The sequence below is a fragment of the Gobio gobio genome (assembly GCF_949357685.1).
Source record: "Gobio gobio genome assembly, chromosome: 14".
NCBI lineage: Eukaryota > Metazoa > Chordata > Actinopteri > Cypriniformes > Gobionidae > Gobio > Gobio gobio.
The window spans coordinates 45,166,940-45,191,014 of record NC_137107.1 but is presented as its reverse complement, the minus strand read 5'-3'; the positions used below and the strand labels follow the sequence as shown (position 1 = coordinate 45,191,014).

At 37.9% G+C, this 24,075-nt stretch overlaps 1 protein-coding gene across 2 annotated transcripts in view; it reads right to left on the bottom strand.

The window, feature by feature from the left end:
- The window catches only part of dym (dymeclin), a 115,004-nt gene that overhangs the window by 55,078 nt on the left and 35,851 nt on the right, over positions 1-24,075 (bottom strand). For both annotated transcript variants that reach the window (XM_079834073.1, XM_079834072.1), the window contains exons 9-13: positions 12,800-12,985; positions 12,523-12,701; positions 10,574-10,699; positions 9,518-9,631; positions 9,116-9,210 (exon numbers count right to left, since the gene is read on the bottom strand). In XM_079834073.1, the coding sequence (XP_079690199.1) occupies positions 9,116-9,210; positions 9,518-9,631; positions 10,574-10,699; positions 12,523-12,701; positions 12,800-12,985 (700 nt within the window). The remainder of the gene's footprint in view (positions 1-9,115; positions 9,211-9,517; positions 9,632-10,573; positions 10,700-12,522; positions 12,702-12,799; positions 12,986-24,075) is intronic.

Genomic DNA, 24,075 nt, shown 5'->3' with positions numbered 1-24,075 from the left:
GTTAGTTGAATCATTTAAGAAACCAGAATAAAAATCAGAAGGACAAACATACAGCACAAACAATTATGATTTACAAATGACTCTTTTGAGCGGTTCTTTTCAATGAATTTGTCAAAAGAAATAAATCCGTCTCAATCTAACATGTCTGAATCGGTCTAAATTACTAAAAGAATCGTTAATGGAATCATTAAAAAAACCAATATCTAAATCAGAACAACAACCAAATCAGTCTCGATCTAACATGTCAGTGGTTTGAATCGGTCGAAATTACTAAAAGAATCATTTAGAAACCAGAATCTAAACTAGAACAACAAACTCAGAACTATCTAGACCAATTCACAAATGACTCTTTTGAGCAGTTGATTTGAATGAACTTGTCAAAACACTCTCAATATATCAAGTGTTGACAGTTTGAATCGGTCTAAAATAATTGTTAGTTGAATAATTTAAGAAACCAGAATTAAAATCAGAAAGACAAACATTCTTTACGAATGACTCTTTTGAGCCATTCTTTTCTATGAATTTGTGTCAATCTAACATTTCTGAATCGGTCTAAATTACTAATAGAATTGTTAATGGAATCATTATCTAAACTAGAACAACAAACTCACAGAACTATCTAGTCCAATTCACAAATGACTCTTTTTAGCGTTTTTTTAAATTGGTTGAAAGACTCAGAAATGAACCAAATCAGCCTCAATCTAGCATGTCAGTGGTTTGAATCGGTCTAAATTACTAAAAGAATCATTAAGAAACCAGAATCTAAACTAGAACAACAAACTCACAGAACTATCAAGACCAATTCACAAATGACTCTTTTGAGCGTTTTTTTTTTTTATTAACTGTTGACTGTTTGAATCGGCCTAAGAGAATTGCTAATTAAATCAATTTGTCAAAAGAAACAAATCAAGAAACTGAATCTGCCTAAATTACTAAAAGAATCGTTAATGGAATCATTAAGAAACCAGAATCTAAACTAGATTCAAACTCACAAATGACTCTTTTGAGCAGTTCTTTTCAATGAATTTGACTCATAAAAGACCCAAACACTCTCAATATATCAAGTATTAACAGTCTAAATCGGTCTAAAGTACTACAAAGAAATGGAGAAATTTAATTTCGTTACTAATTAAGAAACCAGAACAATAAACAAACTGCACAAACTATTACGATTTACAAGTTGCTGTATTGAGTGGTTCTTTCAAATGAATTTGTCAAAAGACTCAATCTTAATATCTCTATCGGTTCAAATTGGGTTAAAACACTAAAAGAATCCTTTTGAATAAGTTTAAAATACGAAATGAATTGCAATTGGAATTACGAAACCAGAATCTAAACCAAAACAACAAACATAAAGAACAACATATTCCAATTCACGAAATGACTCTTTTGAGCGGTTCTTTTTTAATTCATTGGTCAAAAGAACCAAATCAGTCTCAATCTCACGTTAGAGGTTTAAATCCTCATTAAGAAACCAGAATCTAAATCAGAACAAACTTACAGAGCAACATAATTCAATTCCCTAATGTGTCTTTTAACTTCTTAACCCGCACCGGTTCGTGGGCGGGGGGGTTGACGGAAGTGGGGGGGTGTGTACTTTTATTTACTTTTGTTTTATACAAAATATTCAATCAACTATCACAAACTATGCATCATTTGAAAGCTAAAACACTCAAGATTCATGTTCTGAACTTGTTTTTGCAATAAATACACCAGAGAGGAAAGGGTTAAATGAAACGCTAAAGGACCGTCCATGTAAACATTAGCAAAATATTAGCGTTACTCATCTTTCATCTCCTGTCGTTCAGATCAGATCGGACGAATCCAATAAACACCCGCATACATCTCTGTGTAAGAGTCCACTCTTCAAACTGCATCCCACTTTTTAATCCAAAACAACGAAAAAATAGGGAAAAAACTAAAAATCCTCCGTTGTTTGCAAGAGAGTTTTGAGTTAGCGTGATCAATCATGTCCATTTTCAATGAAATATCGATTCTATTCCGTGTCTGGCAAACTACCCCTGCTAGAATAGTTTCTCCCACGTATTTTAAACCCTCCCCCGTCTCTCTCCTTCAATCAGAGACTCTTCTGGGATGCATCATATAGAGGAAGTGCCTTACAGGCTTGGTGAGCTGTCAATCATTGCGCCCATGGTTTTCGTTGGATAAAGGCACTCGGTGCCCAGCCAATGCCTTTCCAACAAAGGTTTGATTGATGGACTTAGTAACCAATCAAAAGGCATTATCTTGCGCAGTTTACGTAAGTAGGCTTTGGTGAATACTGTTTGTGCGCTGGCTGCGCGTTCTCCATGGCGCAACTGCAGTGGAGCGCGCTGTCTCTCACTGACGCTTCCCATCAGCTAAATGAGTTTTTTACACTTTGTAATCTCTGTAAATAGTTACTTTAGTTTTTCAGTAACTGTTTATCCATTATAATTAGTAGTATATTGCAGTTTATTGCAGATTTATTTGAATGAAAAACTACTCTTTACAATAGCAAATGTTCTGAAATAAATGGCCTTTTTGAAATGACGCCTAGACTTTTCTTGACATAAAAGCTCACAGAAGCTACATTACTGAGAGAATCATCCTCATATTTGAATCATGACATGATTAGACATTCAGTTTTATATTTAAGTTATTTTCAGGCTCTTAACATTAAATTATAATATTTTTTTCCCTAAGTGAAAACAAAAAACAAAAAACGTGAGTCACTTACATGTATATTTACATGTATATTACTCTGTTCCCATATTACTTTGAGTTATTATGACTCTTGGGTAGCAATATTTCAAGTGTCTAGTTTAAAATAAGACCAGGTTTATGAATATAGACCATAGGGTTTAAGAGCTGCAGACATTTTCATTTGGGTATATCGTTTTCAAAGAATTCTCAAAAATGGGGCGCTTGTTAAGAGGTTAAGCTGTTCTTTTTAATGAATCGGTCAAAAGACTCATGTTTGAATCGATCTGAAGTACTAAAAGAATTGTTAAAAAATATAATCAAAATCATATCAAACATACAGAACAAAGTGCAATTCACAAACAACTCTTTTGAGATATTATTAATGAATGGGTCAACAAAAAAAAAGAGCAAATCAGTCTCAATCTCACGTGTTTGAAGTTTTAAAATAATTGTTAATTATAAAAATTAAGATTCAATTAGGAATGTAAACATTAAGTAATGATCTGCTACAGCTCGCATGCTAAACCTCTTCTGAGCTTCGTTTGCTCTGTTCCAGATGAAGTCATGGCAAAATTTGGGAAGCAAAAACCAAAACATAAACATGGTAACATGCATTTCACAATGACAGGGCAATAAAAACGGCAATGTTGCTTAAACTAAAGCCACCGACTCTGCCAGAGGACATGCTCTTTTACGTTGTTGTTTACAACGTGGCACGATATTTTCATGTTACATAAAAGGATGTGCGATATTATTCAGGAAACAAAAGCCTTGCAAAACGTCCAAACCAATCAAACTGTTGATTGTCAACAGCCTGTGCGTCTCAGTTTCAGTGCATCTGAGGTGACCGGGTGTTTTGCTACCAAAGTCAACAAACATTTCATTCACTTTAATTCAGTGTGTGTATCCCAAACATTATGCAATGAAACACGATCTGTTTGTGTTCCACGTTGGCTAAATGGAAGTGTTAGAAGTTTGTTCTATAACAGTTGCTCACCTTCCTGATCTCAAACAAGATCCAGTTTCTGGACCGATGCAAATAAGCCCATCTGTGATGCTGGACCGCCTGACTGCACATTTACCCAACATGAACACAAGCTGACTCACCTGATAACCACAGAAGTGTCTCACACTCACACTCACACACTCACACTCACACACTCACACACTCACACACTCACACACTCACACACTCACACATTCATAATTGCAAATTAATTTTTTTATTTAAGCTAAAAAAAAAAAAAGGAACAAATTTAGTTGAAATCTTAAGATTTCATCTTATATTTTAAAGGAACACTCCATTATTTTTAAAATAGGCTCATTTTCCAACTCCCCTAGAGTTAAACAGTTGAGTTTTACCGTTTTCAAATCCATTCAGCCGATCTGCGGGTCTGGCAGTAGCACTTTTAGCATAGCTTAGCATAGATCATTGAATCTGATTAGACCGTTAGCATCTTGCTCAAAAAAATTGACCCAAGTTTCGATATTTTTCCTATTTAAAACTTGACTCTTCTGTAGTTACATCGCGTACTATGACTGACGGGAAATGAAAAGTTGCGATTTTCTAGGCCAATATGGCTAGGAACTAAACTCCAATTCCTGCGTAATAATCAATGTTCCTGAATGTTGCTTTAAGTATTACTACATATATACCCACTCCTGTTCAAAAGTTTGGGCTCGGTTAGACTTTAACTGTTTTCTGTTTGAATATACTGCATGCTAAAATGTAATATTCCTGTGATCAAAGCTGAATTTTCAGAATCATTACTCCAGTCTTCAGGGTCACATTATCATTCAGAAATCATTCTAATATGAGGATTTGTGTTTAAGAAACATTTGATTATCATCAATTTTGAAAACAGTTGTGTTGCTTCATAATTCTGTGCAAATTGTGTGATTTTTTAAGGATTCCTTGATGAACAGAAATTTTAAAAGAACAGCGGTTATTTAAAATAGAAATGTTTTTGTAACATTTTGTCACTTTTGGTCAAGTTAATGTCCCTGCTGAATTAAAGTATTCATTTCATGAACAAAAAACCTCATATACACTCATAATACACTCATATACCGGCCACTTTATTAGGTACAGCTGTTCAATTCGTTAACGCAAATATCTAATCAGCCAATCACATGACAGCAATTCAATGCATTTTGGTATTCCGGGGCCGTTTACACAACACCCCGTTCATTTACACGACAACGGCACTTTTTGGGGCCTGAAAACACAAACTTTTGAAAATGGGTTTCAAAGTGTACGTTTTTGAAAACGAGACCGTTATCGTCACTGTGTAACAAAACCGTGAATCTGTGAAAACGGTGATGTCATGCGTATTAAGTGTTTAGGCGTGCACGTTTGGTGCGAGTATTAGCGCAAGAGCGCGCACAGTCTGCTCCGGTCCAGAGAGTCTCTGGCAGAGACACGATAGCACAGGCCAGATCAAATGTGCGAGTCGGTGCAGACCACAAAGCGCTTCGGATACATTTAAAACATCTTTAAATCAACAACATGGCTGATTTCAAAAATGTATCTGGCATCGTGACAGACATTGTCACTTTGAACTGATGTATAGTTTAGTTTTAGTGAACGAGGGTCATTTTGATAAAGATGTATATCTGTCTAACATTGTTATCTTGTAAACATACCCGTAGGCATGTAGACGTGAGCATCAGAATGAGGAAGAAAGGTGATTTAAGTGACTTTGATTGTGGAAGTTGTTGTAGTATTTCAGAAACTGCTGATCTGCTGGGATTTTCACACACAAACATATCTAGGGTTTACAGAGAATGGTATTCAGTATAAGATATCCAGTGAAAATGCCTTGTTGATGCCAGAGATCAGAGGAGAATGAACAGACTGGTTCAGCTGATTGAAAGGCAACAGCAACTCAATTTAAGCACCCGTTACAATCAAGGTCTGCAGAAGAGCATCTCAGAACGCACAACACGTCCAACCTTGAAGCAGATGAGCCACAGCAGCAGAAGACACACCGGAGCCACTCCTGTCAGGAAACTGAGGCAACAATTCACACGGGGCTCACCAAAACTAGACAATAGAAGATTGGGAAACCGTTGCCTGGTCTGACGAGTCTCAATTTCTACTGTTACATTCAGATGGTGGGGTGAGAATTTGGTGTAAGCAACATGAAAGCATGGATCCATGCAGTCTCGCATCAGCGGTTCAGGCTGCTGGTGGTGTAATGGTGTTAGGGATGTCACAAGCACCGGTATTTCGGCACCAAGTCGGTACTGATATGATAAAAATGTGACGATACCAGCATTTCTGTAGTACCGGGAAAGGAAGTAAAGGAAGCATAAACCGTCACTTCATGAGAATTATCATGTTATATCATGAACACAGACACTCAAGGGTCTTCACGGCAACCCGTCAAAATAAAAGTTTAGTTTTAAAAAAAAATTATTCACAAGGGATGCACCGGTTGACCGGCCAAAAATCAGAACCGGTTTTCTTTGTATTTTTCTGCCGATTTTTCCGGAAGTGCGCCCGCGTGCACATACGCCTATATTGCAATCATTCGCGAACATGTCACTCGTGTTACAAACGGAAACTGGAGAACTGAGGGAAGAGACTCCGCTTACCTCTCCGTGCCCTGCACAAGTGCAGATAGTGAGCGTTTGTTCCGCTCAGCTTCTCACGTGTTGGATCGGATGAGAACGAAACAGAATAAATTGTGACAAAGCCAAAATACTTCTTTTTGTAAAGAAGAACATGTATGCACTTTTGAAATTAAATACTATCAGTTCTGTAAAGGATTATCATTTTTATTTTACCTTAAAATTACATTGACTTCATTTGATTTAAAAAGCACCTGCTGTAGCATCTTAGTTTTTTTTTCGTTGCACTAAACGTCATTTGATTTAACATTTTGGAACAATTATTTACTTTGGTTTTATTTCATTTCACTGGTAAAGACTTTTTTTCTTTACACTGAATTTAAAAACAAATGCTGATTTAAGTAACATCTTTGTTTGGATTGTTGAATGTGTGTTGATTGTGATGTTTGGATTGCAGAATATGCAGTTGTTGCCTTTAATTTCACATAAGTTCAACCCAATTCAATTTCCCGTTGATTTCAGATTGCGGTCTGTTAAATACCAAATAAACATCTTGTTCATGTAAACTTTCATTCTTTTATTGTGTAAAAAAAAAAAAAAAAAATAGGAAATCGGTATCGGAATCGCTAGTTTGCTTGAAAAAAAAAAACGGTATCGGAATCGGCCATGTAAAATCATGATCGGTGCATCACTAAAATTGACAATATATTAGGCTACTGTTGTAGCCTACAGTAGATTTAGCGCCATCTCTATGTATTAATAATTCATCTCTACTACTAATAATAATTATGCCTAGATGGTTGATTATTTTTCACTTGATCTTTTTTTATAAACAATGTTTACTTTTAAACAGCATACAGCCTTTAAATGTGTATGTATTATTAACTTATAATGATTATCATCATAAATAATAAACTTAATACATTTAATAAAAATAAATTAAATAGTTAAATAAAATAAAAAAATAAAAATGAAAAGCTGTGGTACCGAATTTGGTACAGAGTAGCGTAAAATGTTTATGGTATTGGTCCCGACTACTGGAATTTTGGTACCGTGACATCCCTAAATGGTGTACTGCGTATTTTCTTGGCACACTTTGTACCCCTTAGTACCAATTGAGCATTGTTTAAAAGTATTGCTGACCATGTCCATCCCGTTATGACCACAGTGTACACATCTTCTGATGGCTACTTCCAGCAGGAAAACACGCCATGGCACAAAGCTCAAATCATCTCAAACTGGTCTCTTGAACATGACATTAACTTCACTATACTTAAATAGTCACCAGATCTCAATCCAATAGAGTACCAAATCCTTTAAAGGGGTGATGAATTGAGAAATCAACTTTCCCTTGAGCCTTTGATTTATAAAAGTTCATGGTAATATAAGAATATCCTGTAAGTTTCAGAGCTGAAAACGTCCTTATTAATCAAAGAAAAGCTTTTATAGACACCAGGCCCAGAAAACGAGAGCTCTCAGAATATGTCGACCACTGACGTCATAGGATGCAGAAGCACCACCTCAAGCCCACCCACCGACTCGTGGAGCTAAACGGATCGCGTTACCGAGCGTGGAGCTAAACAGATCGCGCTACCGAGCAATAAACATGCCATTTCCATCTCACGTGCGTAAAGACATTGCGCGTTTGTTCGCTTAATTTCACCGCAGAATCGATTGTAAACAAGATAGGAGGTCGAGACTGGATTTGCAGACATATTGAGATTAAAACACAATGCTGTGCCTTCTATATTGGATCCGACAGGAACGTTGCAACACACTTATGTGAGTAAAACCTGTTTTTTTATATGTGTTAGTATTGCATTGTTACAGATCGTTTGATATCTATTGATTACACACCTTAGCACGCGGTCACAGGCTGGAGAAGGTGTTATTGGTTCATTCGCGATCAGACTCGGACTTGTAACGCCAGCTCGCAAAGCCCAAAGTCCCGGGCTGTGTGTTTTTCAGACGGCTATAGTGAAATAACATTCCTTTCTTGCACGCACATGTGTGTGTGTGTGTGTGTGTACGGTTTGCGGTTATATTCAATGATGATCGGGCGAAATGATACAGAAATAACATTCCAATCAATCACGGGTGGATGAGAGATAAATCATTATGTTTGTTTGATAAAGATATTTTTCGAGCCCTGTGAGCGTTTCTCCAGACGCTTTCAAAACAATTCCTCACGTGTACTGATAGGGGAGCGGAAACTCATTAAATATGCAAATCTTATCCAATCCTAGCCGTGGGCGTCTACTTCCAAGTCTTCAGTGCGGCACGCCCATCAAAACCAAACGTTTTTCAGAGAGCCTCAAAACCAAGGCAGAAAATAGCCTATTTCTTATTCATTATGATGTTTCTGAATGTAAAAACCACGCCAACGTCATAAGTTGACCTCAGACAACAGTAGAAAATAATTAAAAAAGCCAGTTCATGACACCTCTAAGCAACTGCAGATCATGTAAATAAGGACCAAAATCTCTGATGAATGACGCCAGCACTTACATTTACATTTATGCATTTGGCAGACGCTTTTATCCAAAACGACTTGCATTGCATTCAAGGTACACATTTTACATTTTTGTCAGTTCTTGTTTCCCTGGGAATCGAACCCATGACCTTGCCGTTGCTAGCGCCACGCTCTATTGTTCGAGCTACAGGAAAGCACTTTGTTGAATCTATGTCATGAAGAATTAAGGCATTTCTGAAGGCAAAACTGGGCCCAACCTGGTACTAGCACTGGCTTGAGTGTGAGCGTGTGTGTATATACATATATAGTAGTAGTAGTAGTAGTATTTAACTAAAATTTGACTAAAATATGGAATAGTTAGTCAGTTGTTGGATGACTTACCTTATAATTCTTTGGGCGGCGTACTGGTGTAGGTTACGAAACTGGGCCGACATGTTGGCTAGGGCAGCCAGGCAGTTCGTGTGGAGGTATTTATCCTGAAGGAGGGGAAATCAATAAAACCATGCATAAATAATTTGTGTTGTTTCTTCTCGCAGGGCAAAACAGAATGAAATGACTCCATTATACTTTGAATATAAAAACCTGCTCTGTTCATTGGACTCCCTGGACTGAATGCGTTCACAGATCTAATATAAAAATTCAGCAATCTTGTAAATCTCATAAGCTGGTTGTTGTGAGTCTCGCTGTTACATAATACATTTGCATGTGCCCACGGCCAAAGATCTGGATATTTATGGAGCTTCACTTTTACATGATTGTTTTTGTCATTGGTTTTGTTCTCACCCTGGTCCGGGTCATGTTGAACTGGATGGTTCGAATCACAACCAGGATCAACAGACTGCCTAGAGAGATCTCTGTTAGAACACGCTCAGTATACCACGAGATGTTCTTCAACACCTGAGAGAGAGTGAGAGAACGGAGAACGCAAAAATACATTATAAATACACAAGTTGTTCCTCTATTTAAAGGGTGATGCAGAGTTTTATTGCATGCTAAAACTAAAACTAAGATGAAATCTACTGACATTAAAATATTTTAGTAACACTTTTCTTAAAGCCTTTATATGTAATGCATTATAAAAGTATTTCTAATGCATTAATTATGCCTTATAATGCATTGTATGCTCTAAAGAATAATAGTAACCACAGTTATAATACTTATTTATTAATTGAACACACCTTTAGAAAGTATAATGCATTAAAACATAAACAACACATTTCAGATGTAACAAGGAATCTGCAAATAATATGTGCATTTTGAATACCTTTATTATGCATTATACAAAGTAATGTGTTACAATGCACGGATGTAACTGTTTGCAAACCAAACAAATGTTGGTGCACATACTGAAGTAACAGTGTCTGTGTGCGAGGAAGAAATGAGAACAACTGGTGGATTAAAAAAATAAATAAACGACAAATAAAAGCGCAAACACGCATGCATGCACTATATTTTCATACAGATCTATAAACATAAGCTCAATACAATAGATTGCTGCTAGCAAGCAGCTTTAGTTTTAAACATGACAGTTTTAGTGTCTCTTTCAATTTGACTTCCAGTGGTTTCACGTTTTAAATCACGTCTGACCTCGACGGACTGAACAGAAGAAATGAACGGGAGAAGATTTCCATTTAAAATTCTGGAACTTTTCTGGAATATTTACTTTGGGAAGCTGTTTCGAACTCCCATTTTGTACAGATTTTGTTTGAAATGACGTCACACCAGTTCGTTCTTCAATTTCGCTTGAAATATATAGCGAGGCCTTAAACCACAACAGACGCTTTCATGGCAGATTCAATGGTTTCATCTGATTTCACCCAACAGCGTGTGTGACCTCACCACTTCATGTATCGAGCGGTTGAAGGTGTCGTCCTCCGTGAGGATGAGGAGGATGATGAGGGCCATGTAGACATGATGAGAGTTTCTGTCCTCGACATGATACAAGATCTCAAGAATTGGCAACACCTACAGAGAAAGAAAGAGAAAATACTTTATTATTGTGGTAAAAAAAAAGAGTGGTCAACCAATATTGATGATCTTAACTGGCAGGATGATATAAATCCAACAGATATGATATCACACTAAGTTAAAGAAAACACATGCATAACAATTGCTGAAATTAAATGTATATTTATGTTACATAATATCTACTAAATCAGAAATAAATAACTTGAAAATGAATTATATAACAAATCACATAAATCGCATCATCTGCACACTGATGGTGGTTGAGGAGAGATCCCCTGATATGGATGTAAAGCGCTTTGGGTATACAGTAGTATATATGAAAGCGATATATAAATGCCTCTCTCGCTCGTTCACTCACACACACTCTCACTCGCCTGCTCTCTCGTTCTCTCACTAGCTCGCTCTCTCATTCTCTCAACAAATAATTTTATTAAAAAACAGAAAATAACATTAAATATAAAATAAACAGAATAGATTTATACTTTAGATGGCAACTTCTAGATTCTGTAATCAAATATTGGCCAATATATAGGCCATACACTAAACAAAAACACATCCCTTTCCAAAATGTCCCATCCACAGTGAATGACTGACAGGAGTCAAGAATTTGCAATTGAATTTGAATGAATGCATTCTGCAAGCACTAGGAAATGCATATGCACAGGGCCTGAAATTAACACGTGACCACGCGCCAAATGCGGGTGAATTTTGCAATTGGCGGGTAACACTGTCAATCTACCTGCCACATTGGCAGGTAGGCAATGAGAATTGAGTGATTCATTGGGCAGTTCGAGAGGATGCGACTACGTTCATGCGACCGGAAAGAAGATGAGGCCGTTCTGTGACTACATTTGGATGTGCGAGTTTTAAACTGTTGGTGAGATGGGACGAGATAATAATGCAACGCTGACGTAGGCTACAGTACAACGACAGTTGCAGAGATGTGTGTGTGCGTCGTGTGCGTGTACATGTGAGATCGGAAGGGGTGAGAAAATGTCCGGTGCGCGGTAACTTTACCAGTAATAATAATATTAATTTAGTTCAGTTGAACCGTTCCTGAACGTGACTAAATCAGCCATCAACACAGCCGCGTGTGATGTGTTTACATACGAGCTGCGGTAGGGCTATATCTGTGGACTGTCTGTGACACGACACATCAATGAATAAGATTTAAAAAAATGTTTATTGTAAGAGTTATTATTACTTATAATGATTATGTTAATAACTTGACTGCACTTAAATGTGTATTCTTACAAGTTAAAGAACACTGTTTGTGGGACAAGTGGATTTTTGAAGAGGCAAGTGAAAGAATTTTACTAGACAGATTAAAACATCAATAACAAAAAACTAGGGAATCAACAAAATGCAAGAATGATTCTGCATTAATTTATCGTAAGTGGCGATCGATAGTGGATAATAATATATAGCCTAATGTATAATAAACTGACGGTAACAATATTGCGCTGTTGACGCTCGCGCAGCCTCTCGAGGAGAAATCAGTGTTACTGAATGATTCAGTGTTTGAAAGAGTCGTTTGTATCAAAACAAACCCCCACAGTGGCTGGTGGTCCAAAAAGTTAATTTCAGGCCCTGCATAATAGAAAAGCAAACGCTATAATACTTTTTCGTATACTGCTTATTTTTTTTGTTTAACAGTTCTGTCTAAACTCTTCCAACACATCAGCCAAACAGAACAACTTCCTGGCCAATAATTGATTGACAAGAGTCTGGAATTTATAACTGCATTTGAATTAATGTATATATATTCTGCAAGCACTATGAAATGCATAAGCATAGGTGCTGAACATGGGTGTGCTCACCAGGTTCTCCATGTCAGTGCGGGACAGTATGTACGTCCTCATGTTGCTGTTCTGGTGCAGTAGCGTGTAGAGCAGTAATGTCACCTGGTCTGATCTCTGCTGCTCGCACAGTGCCGTGTACAGACTGTTAAAGTTGATCTGAAACGTGTGAGGCTGAGGAGACGGGATGGACGAGGTATCTGAAACACACATAAGAGCGTTTCATTAGCACTTTCAGAGAAATCGATTCAATTCATTTATCTAAAGGAAACAAAAACCCCAACCCGGTGTAGTTTACCTTGAGTGTTTTTGAAGCAGGTAACAGCCTGGCGGTAGGGGTTCGGACATTCCGGTCCATCGGTCAGATTAGCCAGAACCAGCAGTAATAGCAGACTCTGATTGGACAGCGGGAGAGGGTTCTGCTCTTGCTCCGCCCCCGGTCTACTGGCGACTCCGCCTAACGTGAACACGCTCCACAACCCACCTGAATAACACAGAAACAGGTTACATATGTTCCCAACATGGGAGTGACTAGAATTAATTTTGAACTCAAGCATTAGTCATTAGCCGGGTTACAGCATTACATTAAAGATTTGCACAAAATGTTTGCGATACTTTCTAAATGTCGATAAAAGCCTACTGCGAAATGATGCTTCAAATCGTGAGTGATTTTCATGATTTCATCCGACAGACGAAAAAATGGGCAGAAAAATCCTATAGACTAAAACTTAAAAATCTTACTCAATAATCTTTAGTATTATGACATCCCAAACCATGATGGTGATGATCTCAACAATTGAAAATAACATTTTAACAACACAATTTAATGTTAATTTAGTATTATTTATATACTATTTTAAATTAGCTTTTATTTGTATATTTCATTATAATTTTTTATTAATTTTGTTATATGCTTTTGTCAATATATATATATATATATATATATTTATCATTATTTTAAGTTCGAATTTTAGTATTTAAACATAAATATTTTAATTCAGTTAGTTGACAAGGCAACATACACCGATCAGGCATAACATTATGACGGGTGAAGTGAATAACACTGATTATCTCTTCATCAAGGCTCCTGTTAGTGGGTGGGATATATTAGGCAGCAAGTGAACATTTTGTCCTCAGAGTTGATGTAGAAGCAGGAAAAATGGGCAAGCGTAAGGATTTGAGCGAGTTTGACAAGGGCCAGATTGTGATGGCTAGACGACTGGGTCAGAGCATCTCCAAAACTGCAGCTCTTGTGGGCTGTTCCCGGTCTGCAATGGTCAGTCTCTATCAGAAGTGCTCCAAGGAAGGAACAGTGGAGAACCGGCGACAGGGTCATGGGCGGCCAAGACTCATTGATGCACGTGGGGAGCGAAGGCTGGCCCGTGTGGTCCGGTCAAACAGACGAGCTACTTTAGCTCAAATTGCTCAAGAAGTTAATGCTGGTTCTGATGGAAAGGTGTCAGAATACACAGAGCATCACAGTTTGTTGTGTATGGATCAGTCAGGGTGCCCATGCTGACCCCTGTCCCGCAGAAAGAGCCAACAGTGGCACATGAGCATCAGAACTGGACCACGGAGCAAAGGAAGAAGGTGGCCTGGTCTGATGAATCACGTTTTCTTTCACATCACGTGGATGGCCGGGTGTGTGTGCGTGGCTTACCTGGGGAACACATGGCACCAGATGCACTATGGGAAGAAGTCAAGCCGGCGGAGGCAGTGATGCTTTGGGAATGTTCTGCTGGGAAACCTTGGGTCCTCCATCCATGTGGATGTTACTTTGACACGTACCACCTACCTAAGCATTGTTGAGACCATGTTCACACTTCATGGAAACGGTATTCCCTGGTGGACAAGTCCGATCCATGGAGGCGCCACCTCACAACTTACAGGACTTAAAGGATCTGCTGCTAACATCTTGGTGCCAGATACCACAGCACACCTTCAGGGGTCTAGTGGAGTCCATGCCTCGACGGGTCAGGGCTGTTTTGGCAGCAAAAGTGGGACCAACACAATGGTCATAATGTCTGTGTAAATAATGAACTTTTTGAGCTTTGAACATTTATATTTGATTTGATTTTAATTAATTACTTTAAAAAAAAAAATACAACTGCAAGAAACCTTTAAGAGGATGGAAGAAAATGCTAAAAGTAGTATAGAATATACTGCACGTAAAACATGGCTTGCTATGGTGACGCACTTAAAAGTTGCTTCAGGCAAGAAGAGGAATAATTGAAGCAAAAGATCATTCATAGAATCTCCAGGAAGTGCAGCAGAGAACCGGACATGCTAATGGCTCAAGAAAGAGCAGTCTCTTCTGCCTCAAGAGCTTCACTCTTTACAGCATCACAGGCACTCCTTTGTTCTGTTCGACTCTGTCTATTTGAGAATAAGTCTTACAGCAATACACAGTGCCAGGAGAAATCATACAAGCACACGATTTTATGGTTGAAGATTCAAAACAAAACTGCTAGGGTGGAAATGTTTATCCATTGGGAATTCTATAGGATACATTCAACATTGGCGTGAAATGGTTAACAAAAAAATGAGCCAATAAAGAAAGAAGTTGCATTAAATGTATTCATTAATGATGTTTCTCCAGGATGACAAATTGTGCAAAGAATCATGCATCACAAGACCAGGATCACGTATTAAGAAAACAAACAGTCGATTAGGACGTCATGTTGACTTTGGCATCGTGAAAGCACAAGAGTTGGACATGTTCTGTCAATGAAAAGTCATTGATTTTAAACAGATTTCTAATCATTTAGGCATTGAATCGGGTAGGTCGGAAAAGAGCGAGAGAGAACTGAGATGGAAATGAGACGCCTGTCTCCATGTCTAATCACTTGTGGCTGGACATCACGGCCCCACGAGCAGACTGGAGCAGTCTAATCTAGAGCCAGGATGTTAACAAACATCCACCGCAAATAAAAACAACAACACTGGCAGAAAAAGTCACAGAGTAACGAAAACTGCCCTCCACCCTCCTAGACGCCTGATATCATTAAGACACGGATAACAGTAAAGGTCATTAGACTGATATTATTGGCTGACATCTCTGACATCATCATGTTCCAAAGGCACTGAGATCATGCTGGAACTGCAATGAGGTCACGAGAGACGCCATGGCGACCCCAGTTGACCAATGAGAGCGAGCGCAGATGCCAGAGGAGTCTGCAATCTACACATCAGAGCCAATCAGAAGCCTGTAATCACTCTCAGACACACTGACGCACTTTTATGACGGGAAAACATGATGGATGAAGAAAACCCCGGTTTGATTAGCACACAATCTCTAGTTCTCTCATAAACACACTCATCTGTTTGTTAGTTCACTGTTTGTCCCGCGTATGGTCTGTTTCTTTCAGCGTTATGCTCAAATATAATATTACAAGTGGGAGAAAGACATACAGACTCTTAAAGGGGTATATTGTATGTGGGTCAATGACAAATAAGAAAAATAATAATTTTGTGTAAGAAAAAAAACATATATATTTTAAGCAAGAGTTTTAAAATGCATTTTTATGTCCAAAAAATGTATGGTGTTGACTCATATTGGTTTTACAGCTTTTAAGACACAATATACATATGAATCATTGTAAAATGCATATCACATGGTAAAGTCCCTTTCCCTTTTCTATGTATTGCCCTTTTAGTCCAATTCATATAAACGGACACTGTGTTCAGAGCACAATTTTCCATAAGGAGTTATGTTTTTTTTTTTAATTATTATTATTTGTATACATTATATAATGGTTTACATGTATAATTCTTCATTTTGCAATTGCAGTGGGAATTGATACTTTTAAATGTAAATTTGCTGGTTGGACCACCTGACATGTTAGGTCTTTGAAACACCACAACTCAAAAAGTCAATTGAATTTCAAAAAAATTAAAAGAGTATCTTATAAAGGAAATATTGTAGATCAATTTGATATGTAACATGTATTTATAAAGTTTTTATTAGGAAAATAATGGACACAAAAAATACATGTCATGTACACTTTTCATGGGGACCTATGAAATACGTTATATTTTTTATACAATTTAATAAATATATATATTTATATATATATATATATATATATATATTTTTTTTTAAGACTCATTTTAATAGTCAAATTACATTTTCGTAATCAAAAAGCAAATCTAATAATTGAAATAATGAAACATACAATTTACAACAATTTATTAAAAGTTTAACAAAAATTACATGTTTAGGGAGTTTTATTTCTCAAATTCTATTTTTTTTAACCAAATTCTTTGTTTTCTTAGTTTAATCAAATTAATAATAAAAATAATAATGTCTAATTAATTTAATTTATAAAAACAACTAAAATGTATTAATTTTTTTAATTAAATTGTTTCATTTCTATTAAATGTTTTGGGTTTCTATCATCATAATTTCACAATTTAATATAATTTCATAATTCAACTTTTGTCATAATTATGAATTATGTGGCATAATAATATTATACAATCATATATAGAAATACTAAATGATGAAACTAAATGATGAATTTTTTGGAATTTGACAGAGCAAAATCAAATAAATGTAATATAAATAAATTGATCCAAAATAAAATAAGTACAATATGACATATTTATGCAGTACTGTTGCAATATATGCTCTGGATGGACTGAAAAGCTTTGAATTTTGAATGTTAGAGTATGTCCACAATAGTACATCAAACTCTTTAAAGCCCAAGAAAGCAAAGCAAATACAAAGCAGCAAAAGTTCTGCACCAAACTATTAAAGCATTCAGTGTCTGTTGTGTGCAGAAGTGTGTGTGTGTGATGTGTCTTAACCCTCTTATGTTTCTTCACTGGAGATGCTCTGGGTGTGTGTGTGTGTGTATGTGTGTGTGTGTGTGTGTGTGTGTGTGTGCGCGTGTGTGTGTGTGTGTGTGTGTGTGTGTGTGTGTGTGAAACATGCAGTGATCTCACACACACACAGAAAGCAGTGTGTGTCCTGGGGTTGTTATTGTGGGCTGTGTTAACAGCGCTGCAGATAAATGAAGACATCATGGCTGCCATCCAGCAGAGCTAAGAACACACACACACACATACACAGGGGTTTTCCATGCCACTAATGCTGTCAGTACATAAACAGGCGGCTGAGGGTGACAAATGTTGCCGCTAACTTCCACACACACATTCACGTCTATGTCCTCCTTTCATAGTGCTCTTCCTGTAAAAGTCCCTGTGGATCCGTCTCTGAGAATGTCATCTCAAATTCAAAACTCACATGGCGTCTGATGTATTACTCACGATAAAGTCTGAGGGAAATATCAGATCCAGAACGAGAGTCTGACTCAGACAGCAGAGATCATGGAAGTGCCACAATTTTATATCTCATGTCCATTATGGAAGAAAAAATGGCATTAAAAACATCCATAGAGCAAATTCTTCAGCGATAACAACATATCCGAGGGCTATTAAGACGGGTTTTGCTTCTGAAGAGTGTTAAAATATTTCGCCGGGGAATTCACGGGGCTCGGGATGATTTTTATGCACACAGATACACATGAACTGAGCATCTGGATTTAACTTTGGATTGAAACTTTTACCGAAATGACTCTAAAGACTGACATTCACCTATAAAAGCTGTTGTTGACATGAAGGCCAGCCTGTAGACGAGCGGAGAGGAAGAAGAGTTTATTCATGCGAAGCCATCTGGCAGACAGAACATCATGCATGCGTGAGTGTCAGATTAAATACATCCGCGCTGTCACAATCTCTCTAGAGAGAGTATATGTGGCACACAATGTATACATCAACATTGTCAGGATTCTTTGAAAGTCATCCGCAACATCCTAACATTGGGCTCAAGGGAAAAAAGGCACAGGTGTGTGTCACGTCTGACTAGGCTAATAAAGCACTTCCTGCCTGCTGCTATAAGCCCACCATTACTTCCTGTCACTGTGGTTTCAGCAGGAAATGTGCATGGTGTTCGCCAGTGCATAGCTCACCACTATGATGCTTAGAAAGAGTGTACTGAGAAAGGTTTCTAGGGCGTTGCTATGTGATTGTTAGGAGTTTCTATGCGGTTGCAAGGATGGTTACTTACGGCTCCAAGTCAATGTAACTTAAATTCATTACGCAAGGGTTTATGTGTAATATTAACCCAAAACAGCATGGTCTTCCTCGCTCATTCTCCACTCTAGGGTTGCCTATTCTTCATTTTTCCTCTCTCTCTCTCTCTCTCTCTCTCTCTCTCTCGCTGTAGTTTGAGCTGGCCAGGGCGAAGGGGGAGACGGCACTAATCCTGAATGCAGACACAGCGACGGCCTTGAGACTTACGCAGCACACACACACAATAGCAGGATTTTGTTAAAGCCAGACACAAGTTCGATAACACTTCAGCATTACATTCATTTACTAGTTAAGCACGGATGGTTAAAGGAACTGTTGTTGTTACAAACTTACAGCAATACTCATATACAGATATACCACGGTATCACACTAGTGTACAGTAAAACTAGAATCGATTAGGAATCTCAAAAAAGCTGTCAATAACATGTCTCATATTTTGCCCCAAAATCAAATTAAACTATGTATATTAATATCTATTATTATATTAAAGTAATTTAATGTTTCTATTTAGGTTTATAAACGAAATGTAATTAATTGTATTTAGCATGAAGAAAGACGTTTTTTTAACAATATGATAACTGGGCATGTTTTTTTTCTCCACCAATGCTGACTATTATTATGAAAATACATCATAGTAGGATTTTGTCCCTTTTATTCATTAAATAAATAAAAAAATAATAAACAAAAAAATGCATTATAATAATGAGAATCTGAGAATTGAGAAAACGTCTGGTAAAAATGACATTTTGAGAGTTGGTGGTCATGAAAATGTCACAATGCAAACGTAGGGTTCAAACTTAATTTTCTTATGTAAACAATCTTTTTTTTTTTTTACCCCTTTTTCCTTTGATTTTGTTGTGAAATGGGACTTGAACATGTTTTTGTGAGATACATCGTATTTGGTCTGTCTCAGAAAGCAGAAATAAGAGAACTGAATGATTACAGACGATCATAAGACACATTCAGTAGCCCTGCCCTGGGAAACACACACACACACACACACACACACACACACACACACACAAATCTCCCATCAGAGCTCAGGGAAACATCAACACACCATCTTCACACAGATCACCACCCTGATTTATGAAGCACAAGTGTTTCCCAGAGAGCATTGCAGTACATCATTTATCCTTTTTTGGGTGGATAATCACACATATCAGTTCGGTATGGAAGCTTGTTTCTGCTTCGGAACCAAAAAACTTTTTTCTCACAATTGTGCAATTCTGACTTTACTTCTCGCAATTTCCGAGTTTATAACTTAGAATTCAATTCAATTCAGAATTGTGAAATTTAAACTTCAGCCACAGAATTAAAAAAAATGAAAAAAGGTATTTGCGAGTTCATATCTCTCAATTCTGACTTTATTTTTCACAATTCTGAGTTTATAACTCGCAATTCTGGCCTTTTTCTCAGAATTGAGACATAAAACTTGTAATTGTAGTAAGTAATATAGTCAGAGTTTTGAGAAGTCGCAATTACCTTTTTATTTTTTTCTGAATGTATTTTTGGGGGTCGCTATGTGGTTTCTAATGTGGTCTGAGTGGTTCCTAGGGAGTTCTGTGGTTGCTAGGGTGCTTTGAGTGGATGCTAGGTGGTTGTTATGTGGTTGTTAAAGTTTGGTTTCTAGGGGGTTATGTGGCTGCTAACGTTTGGTTTCTAGGGGGTTGCTAAGGTGTTCTGAGTAGTTTCTACGGAAATTATATGCGATTGCTTAGGCGTTCTGAGTGGTTTCTAGGGAGTTGCTATGCGATTACTTATACTATATTGCCAAAAGTTTTGGGACGCCTGCCTTAACATGCACATGAAATTTAATGACATCCCGTTCTTAATCCGTAGGGTTTAATATGGAGTTGGTCATCCCTTTGCAGCTATAAAGCTTCAACTCTTCTGTGAAGGCTTTCCTCAAGGTTTAAGAGTGTGTTTATGGGAATTTTTGACCATTCTTCTAGAAGCGCATTTGTGAGGCCAGGCACTGATGTTGGACGAGAAGGCCTGGCTCACAGTCTCCGCCAGTCAAATTCCTCCACACCAAACTCACTCATCCATGTCTTTATGGACCAAGGCTTTGTGTACTGTTTTGCATTGCACTTGGTGATGTAAGGCTTGGATGAGCTGCTCGGCCATGGAAACCCATTCATGAAGCTCTACGCACTGCTCTTGAGCTCATCTGAAAGCCATACGAAGTTTGGAGGTCTGTAGCTATTGACTCTGCAGAAAGTTGGCGACTTCTGCGCTCTGTGATTTTACATGGCCTACCACTTCATGGCTGAGTTGCTGTTGTTCCCAATTGCTTCCACTTTGTTATAACACCACTAACAGTTGAGCGTGGAATATTTAGTAGTGAGTAAATTTAATTAATGGACTTATTGCACAACCTATCACGGTACCACACTTGAGTTCACTGAGCTCCTGAGAGCATCCCATTCTTTCACAGATGTCTGTAGAATTGTCTGCATGTCTAGTGCTTGATTTTATACACCTGTGGCAATGGAAGTGACCGGAACACCTGAATTCAATGATTTGGAGGGGTGTCCCAATACTTTTGGCAATATAGTGGTTTCTAGAGAGTTGCTATGCGATTGCTAGAAGTTTCTATGCAATTGCGAGAAAAAAAAGTTGTAAGAAGTCACAATTACCTTTTCATTTTTTATTCTGTGGAAGAAACAAGCTCAAACTAGTTCCAAGCTAATACTTATTTATAAGCTATGGTCAATAGAGTCCAACATTATGAATCTGCACTGTTTTATCCATTAAAAACATTCACACTGATACAATTATCTGTTGAGCACAATTTTCTTTCCTGTGTTGACAAATTTCCTATTTGTAAGTTTCACCTAATAGACAGACCAAACGCCAAAAATTTGCCTCAAAAAATATTATAAATCTCAATTGAATGCTTAACCTTTGCCACAGGCAACAAAAAACAACTTGGGTGAAGTGATGATCATGTGATATAAATGTATTTTAATATATAGACACAATTTAATGTCTAGGTTATCCATCAAATTCCTGTTTCTAGGGCAGCTTAAAAACAATGTAACTTTGCAAAAAGACTATAATCTGTTTCCCAGGCAACAGTGTCATAACTGCGAACGAATGAAGGCGGTGGGAGACACAGGGCTCTTGAAAGTATCGTAAACGTTTAAGTCAAGCTAACATTAATATGATCCAGAAGGCTTTCCAGCACGTGTAAATCCAGAGTGACGAATTTTGGCCATCTAATCCTGCCTGAATCTTTCCACCCCGCAGCAGCGGAAACAGGATCAGGCCCAGAATTCCTACTGTGGGTGACGGGACTGACACACAGGGCTTGTGTCTCCATTTAGCTGGCCTGATTTACCCATCAGACAATGAAGACACACTGTCTGGATTCCACACACACATTCGTACGTCATCTTGGCACTGACTCACAGCTGTTAACAAGCTCATTTTGTATCTTTTGGCCACTGAGTGTCAGTCGATGATACATGTAGTTCTAGACTTTTAATCGCACTTCTGACTAACTGTGCCTGTCATAGTGAAAGAGAATAACAACTAAAAGACTGTCAAATTGGATCATATTCACTAGAATTCAGGGGAGTTTTCATTTAATTCAGCAGTGGTTGTGATGTGTTACATGTAGAAGTGAATAACACTGATTATTTCTTCAATAAGGAATAATTGTTCCAAGGAAGGAACAGTGGTGAACCGGAGACAGGGCCATGGGCGGCCAAGACTCATTGATGCACGTGGGGAGCGAAGGCTGGCCCGTGTTGTCCGATCAAACAGACGAGGTACTGGAGCTCAAACTGCTCAAGAAGTTAATGCTGGTTCTGATAGAAAGGTGTCAGAATACACAGAGCATCACAGTTTGTTGTGTATGGGGCGGCATCACCGCAGACCAGTCAGGGTGCCCATGCTGACCCCTGTCCACCGCCGAAAGAGCCAACAGTGGCACGTGAGCATCAGAACTGGACCATTCCCTGGTGGCTGTGGCTCTTTCAGCAGATAGTGAGCCGCCACAAAGCAAAAATGGTTCTGGAATGGTTTGAGGAGCACAACAATGAGTTTGAGGTGTTGACTTGGCCTCCAAATTCCCCAGATCTCAATCCAATCGAGCATCTGTGGGATGTGCTGAACAAACAAGTCCGATCCATGGAGGCCCCACCTCGCATCTTACAGGATTTAAAGGATCTGCTGCTAACATCTTGGTACCAGATACCACAGCAAAACCTTCAGGGGTCTAGTGGAGTCCATGCCTCGACGGGTCAGGGCTGTTTTGGCAGCAAAAGGGGACCAACAAAATATTAGGAAGGTGGTCATAATGTGATGTCTGATCGGTTTATATATAAAAACAAAAGATAAATAAATATAATATAAATAATATAATATATTATATATTTTTTTAGTTTCAATGCAAGTTTTCACCATCTGCACCCCACATTGGTAATCACCACATCAAGTCCAAGAACATTAAATATTATAAAACTAAAATTAAAATGAAAACTAATTATAAAAACATTTTACTTAACTGAAATAAAAAAGAAAAGAAAACCACAGCATGAAAACACATAAAACAACTAAATCAGAATGAAAAACTGAAAGTGAAACTACATGACTATTTATTTGATATTTTCTTATTACACAGATAATTCAGCTTTTTAACCACTGCTTTTGGTTTCATTTCTTTTCAGTTTTTCCAATTATTTCCATTCATCAGTAGTTTAGTATATGCTTATTCATGCAACACGGTCAAAACGAAACGCTCTGTTAATTGTTTGCATATATAGAGCTTATGTTTCACGAATTCAGTGTGTGTTTATAGGTTAGTGTGTCAGCACTGTCTGATGCTCAGAGTGAGACAGACATGAATGTGTGTCTGCGTTTGTGTGTGTGATGGACACTGGTCTGAATTCAGTCCACACAATGAGGAGTGTGTAACTCAATATTAAGTAAATGATCAAGCCAAGAGTCCAGTTCACACAATGAAAAGTGTGTGTTTGCGCCCTGCTGTTGACATGTCTGAGCGAGCCAGACACCAGACAGGCAGACACAACTGTCAATAACACACACAGAACCTGTGCTCTGGATTTAGTTTTTGTCAGGCTTGTCAAACAAGAGCCTGTTCAAACAAACAGAACAACTTTATCGGAGACGGAGTCAGACGGAGACAAAGCCGACCGGAGGAGCGTGCGAATCAGGTGTATGTGGGGGATTTTTCACATGCAAATTCAAGAGAAACTTGACTGAAGGGTTTATTTACAACCAAAACAAATATTATTATCTAAAAGAGTAATCAGACCCTGCTCAACCTCGACCGACCCAGACATTCATCTTACAACACTGGCATCGTTTACGCAAATGATGCTGCAGAGCCATAACCAACAAACACACAGGCATGTTTTCATCCACTTATTTATATGTGAATTTCGGGATTTTGCATAAAAACATCGGATGGAAACGCCAAGATGTACATACATTTAAAAGTGCACA